The sequence below is a fragment of the Arachis ipaensis genome, chromosome B06, assembly GCF_000816755.2.
Source record: "Arachis ipaensis cultivar K30076 chromosome B06, Araip1.1, whole genome shotgun sequence".
NCBI lineage: Eukaryota > Viridiplantae > Streptophyta > Magnoliopsida > Fabales > Fabaceae > Arachis > Arachis ipaensis.
Genome location: NC_029790.2, coordinates 23,908,608 through 23,914,238, shown reverse-complemented (window position 1 = coordinate 23,914,238; position 5,631 = coordinate 23,908,608). Strand labels below are relative to the sequence as shown.

Below are 5,631 nucleotides of genomic sequence, written 5' to 3'. Positions count from 1 at the left end.
TAATAAAAAATTTAAACATCAATAATTCTAATTATAAAAGAAATAAACTAACCGGATATCAAAGAATGAATTTATCTGACAAAACTACCCAATGTAAACTGCAAAAGTATCTAAGGGGGATTGGATTGAAAAAAACTACGAATGCAAGAGATATCAAATCAGTTTACATATATCACGGTTAAAAATTTAAAATTCTCACCGCTTAATTTACATCAAAACTACTGTTAAAAAATGTTAATTTATTCAAATATATTCAAACACTAAACAAAGATCTTTTTAACATCCAACAGTAAATAAACATACATTAAAGCGGAGGGGCTTCAATACAGTAGGAGAAGCTGAAATGAAGAGAGACAGGATTGCACGGGTTCCACCTTGGTGATCTGATGATCAACATTAAACTAAAACATCAATAGACGAGGCGCCTTGTTCATCATATTAAGTTATTTATTCTGTTATCAAGTTACTTATACTGCTAAACCCATCAAAATGATAACAAATTTGTCCAACTCAATTAGGCTCTCTCTTATCCCATACGATACATAGAACAAACGGCCTTAGAATGAGTTTTTTTTTTTCTTTGGGACGGGGGCCTCACAATGAGGTTTACGTAGACATGAAAGGTAAGGCTAGTATGCGTGTCTAGTGCTAAGTAGGAAAAAGAACTACAAACATGAATAATCTAAAAAAAAAGTATTAGCTAACTAAATTGAAAAGGAAATGAAGGGTGTAGAAAAAAAGAAAATGTATTTCATTTCAAAAGTCATCATTTATTTTCTAGTGAAATAAAATGGTAAATAATATTACAGTATGTTACACCAAACAAAAATTCCGAAATTTTATTCTGTAGAAACAAATATTGACATCCTCCCAGCCTCAACTAAACAAATTGTTTGAAACATAAACTCAGTATGTAGCTGAATTAAATTTTGCTACATACACTTATTATCATAGAGTGGTACTCAATTTAGCCTTTGAATTTTGTGATGGAGAAGGTACGCATGCAGTGCAAGCAGCAGCAGTACAAGAAGAAGCCAACTTGTCAGAGAGATTAATCCGCATCGTTCTATTCCTCTCGTCATTCCCAGGTAAATGAAGGAGGGCATCCATGATTAAAATGTCCCAATCTCGGGGAAGAAAAAAGGAAGACCAAGTGTCCTCTGTTTCAAAGAAGCCAAGACAATATATTTCTATTAGCTTTTCAAACTGACCTCAGCGTATGCACTTTCAACATGACAGATATTAATCAATTCAAGTAGCATTCAGAAGCAAAAATATAATATGCAAATAAGCATGTAGATCCATAAAGCGAGCATCTTACTGTTGTAAAGCATTTTAATGCAGTAAAGTGAGAGTAATGAGAAGAGTTCCCACGAGGTATAAATGTTAAAATTACTAACCTCCATTTCGAACTGCCTTTAGCTGTAAGATACCTGTGCCTTGTGGTCCAGAAACAGGAAATGAGCAAGACACAGAATGCCTCTTATGAGCTACCGCCAGAGATGCATTGTACCATGGACCTTTAACTATTGGTTCTCCAATAGCATCTATTAATGCCTGGTTCTTGCTCACTTGCTCCATGGCCTTGCTGCAAATTTCACAGTTAATCAGTTTGGAAGCTGCTAAGGTGGGACAGAATTTCAATTTAGAAATGTTAAGAAGTTAAACTCCTATCACGATTAATATAAGGTCCCACAAAATGTAATTCAAGAAACTTTCTCTCTACCATCTAAAGATAAAAGCAAAGACAAAACTACAATAGAATTTACTTTGGACAGGAGAGTGAACAAATTGAAATCAATTATTATTCTATCATCAACTGGAGGGCCATACTTAAAATCATTTCATAGAAAATATCACCAGGAAACTATAACGCTAATGCTGGAAGTTATATATAATACAACAAGAAAAGAACAAATATCTTTGATGTGCTCTTGCCTCCATGAGAACCTAGTTATATAGCTAACAAGCTAAATGTAAAAAAACGATGGTGCTTTACTAAGGCATACTAAAACAAAGGATATAAAAATCTAGATGTTGAATACTCCTACCAAATTGATTGTGGAATAGGACAAGAAATGGTTAAGTTTCAGTTTTAAGCAAAAATCACCTTGAGGAGTTGTGTCCTCTCCAGGGAGAAAATGGAGGAGATAGGAAACATCATAAATAATTTGATGGAGGAGCACTAAATGGGCGACTTCTAATATGACTCATGAGTAGAGCAATGACACTGTTTGATACATGTAAACCGATGTTAAAATGTAGTTCTCAAACATGTTTTCCAAATGGATTCAGCGATTCAGCTGAGATCATAGTAGCCACTAGCCACTGTTAACTCTAAACACACAACACCACGTTATAGACATATAGTTTAAAATTACCTGCTACAGCCATGATAGATGGCAAGATCATCAAGGGCACTTAGAGCAACACCACCCGTAACGGTAATCAAAACAAACGACACTGCCTTGCGACCGAAATATTTGCTCTTGCCTTCATCCACATTCTTTGTGGAACTGCAACAGTTTAAAATTTGTAATCACAAAAGTAGATTCAATTACGGCTCCTATTCTATCAGTTTCAACAAAGTAATGACAACAAATACTTCAAAACTTTGATTTCCAATCAAAGTAAACAAACAACTATTTTGCTCCTTTGATGTTGGGAATCATCTTAGTATGTTGTCATTTCAGATATTCTACCAAGTAATGCAAATGGTAAACTTCCCTAATATGTGTTTAAAGGATTTTTATTCAGCTATTGAAATCTAATACCCAAAACTCGAAGGAAATCGATGAGTTACAAAGACTAGCATGTTTGTTTAGGGTTTAGGGTTTAGATCTTCTAATGCAACATGCTAAATATGAACATTTAACAAGCTGAGCTCTAACAAAATCATATAACATTTACAAAGAAGACTGTCCAAGATTGTTATACACCATAGTGGCCCTTGAATACTAACCGTAGGAAAATAAATCAATCAATGACAATGAGAATCAAAATCTCGACATGGCAGCATAAATGGCAATCACCACCTTCCAACCAATCCGGAAAGAAAAAAGGAATTTGATTTTTTACATAGTTGGTGGTATAAGAATCATAAAAACCCAGAGAAAACCCTAATAATTGAAGAAAAGAAGAGGAGAAAAGAAGAAGGGGAAATGATAGAGTTACCTTGAAACCTGAGATTTTGGAGAGGACCTAAGGAAGGAGATGAGTCTCTTGGCCAACATTTTAGGTGAATCACAGTCGCAGAGCAGAGGGACGGTGGAGGTCGATAATTAGTTAATAACTACTGCAAAAATCATTTCATAAATCATAAATAATACAACTTTCAGCTTTATTTTGTATAGTTAAAACTTAAAAGTGGGAAGCCATTAATGTGAAAGCAACGGCGCGAGTTATTAGTTATCAGTTGCAGATTAGTACTAATAATTGATTTAGAAAATTCCACTCTGGGCCCAACATTTTGGACCTAAATTAATGTTAAAGTCTCCTGGGTCCTGTAGCCCGTAGGTTATGTCCACTTAGACATGCTAACGCGTACTAAAACAAAGGATTTATTTTACCCATGACCCCAAAAATAAAAGGATTATTTTACCAAAAAAAAAATAAAACAAAGAATTTAAAATTATATATATTTTATATATGTAGCGGAGTAGGTAGAGGCGGGTATTACGACCTTGCTCGTCCCGGTAAAAACCGGCCCATAAATACATCTAAAGATTAAAAAATGGTTGGAAGAGAGCTCCTCCAACGGCTACGGCGAGAATAATCAGAAGGGAGACAGGAACAACAGCCATCCAACGAAGGAGTAGAAACGATGATCACTCCGGGCAAGCAAGCAAGGTTGGGTTTCAACTCTACCCAGTTCGATGCCGCCGGGTACTCAAGGAAACAGCGCAGCTGATCGGAGCAATCTTCTCTTCTGGGATCGGAGACACCGCGGTAGTGCAACTAGGAATCTCATCGACAGTATGCTCACCCTGAGGAGAGAGAGAGAGAGATAGCAAGTCGCTAATAGCTTTCGGGACGAACCCAGCAGGAGCAGGACCAAGGCACCACAACGGATTGAAGCTTCCAGTTTTAAATAACCAAGTGTGGTCTAGAGTTCGATTCTCACTTGTAAAAAAAAGGAATTAAGTTTTTCTAAAACTAAACAATTGATAAATAATCGTTTTGAATTAAAGTAAGAAACTAATAGGACTCACACATCAGATCAAGTTCAAGTAGTTGATAAAAGTTACAAATTTAATAAGAATTAACTACTTATTTGATCAATTTACGATTCTACTCAGTCCGTAAGCTAATTAAGAATTAGTCATGATACCATTGATACCAATATAATTTTAAAAAGTATGGAATAATCAGGGTGGAAAAATCTCCAAATCATTATACGTTATTAAAAACTATGGCTATTGAATATTTGAATGTATGATTTTGAACTATTCTAAATTTCTTTTGGGTTATACAAGTTATTTTAAAGGTCAATGTACCTTAAAGTTATTCTCTATAGGTTGCGTTTATTTCTAAAAAACAAGACAAAATAAAATACTAAGATTAAAATANATAATTGTGTCTTTTATTAGTGTTTCTGTATTCTTCTTATTAAAATAGACACAAAATACACTAATTCAATGCCTTTGAATATAATATCTATGTACATGTTTTATCTGTTAAATATAATTTTGTATCTATATTTTTATCTCAATATCTCGTATCCATAAACAAACACAGCCTATTATATTAGATGATGAAGCTATTGCATATGAAAATAAATTATGACTCTTAACTTATTTATTTAAATGAAAGAGAATATATATATATTAGATGATGAAGCTATTGCATATGAAAATAAATTATGACTCTTAACTTATTTATTTAAATGACGGGTCGGGTCCGGGTCATAGCTCGAGTCACCCGAAATCGGTCCGGTGGCCCGGTCATTATACACAATTAATATTTTGTTATTAGTGATGGATGATGGCTATTATTATATGAAATTTAAGTATTGTAAACCTTAATATTTTGTGTTATTAGTCATTATATATAAGACTATAAGTTAATGTTTTATGTTTAAAATGCATAAGACTTTAAACTAATGCATAATATTGTATTATTTGTATTAATTTAAATTAAATTTAATATAGATCAAATTCAAAGGTTCATTTTTTTTCATTTTTGCATAAACAAAGGCAGATTCAATTCATTTATGAAGATTGTTTTCATTCCTAGAATTCCATTTCTCATTTCTGCATATTCAATTCATTCAGAGTAGTTCCATTTTTCAGTTTTACTAATTTTAAAAAAAAAAACTTTTAAAAGACTCGCAGCAATAGAAAAAGACTCACAGCAAAAAGAAATATTTTTTCACTTTTACTATACAGACATGGTTCCTTCATTCTTATACCCAAAATATATTCTTGCCTTCCAAGATTTATGACTTTTGTTCTGCATCTTTACCAAAGCCAATAAACTAATTATCAATTAAGGTAACAAAGGTTCTAAAACATACACCTAAACACAATACTTACCAAATATAAGGTATAATCCACATCTAAAGAAATAGCAGAAGATAGGACAACACCAAATCAAAAAAAAAAAAAAACAACAACTCAAGCAAGAAACAAA

At 33.2% G+C, this 5,631-nt stretch overlaps 1 protein-coding gene across 1 annotated transcript; it reads right to left on the bottom strand.

Moving 5' to 3' along the window:
* On the bottom strand, positions 732-3,503 carry LOC107647843. Its single transcript, XM_021104281.1, has 4 exons — positions 3,175-3,503; positions 2,382-2,516; positions 1,401-1,588; positions 732-1,160 (listed from the first exon to the last, which is right to left on the bottom strand). Exons 1-4 carry the CDS (start codon positions 3,231-3,233, stop codon positions 949-951), a joined length of 594 nt encoding a protein of 197 aa, XP_020959940.1. The 5' UTR covers positions 3,234-3,503; the 3' UTR covers positions 732-948.

Coding starts and splice junctions, on each gene's coding strand:
- LOC107647843 (XM_021104281.1), bottom strand. CDS start 3,233: ATGTTGGCCAAGAGACTCATCTCCTTCCTTAGGTCCTCTCCAAAATCT. Junction 2,517..3,174: donor CCAAAATCTCAGGTTTCAAG/GTAACTCTATCA, acceptor AAACTGTTGCAG/TTCCACAAAGAATGTGGATG. Junction 1,589..2,381: donor ATCTATCATGGCTGTAGCAG/GTAATTTTAAAC, acceptor TGAAATTTGCAG/CAAGGCCATGGAGCAAGTGA.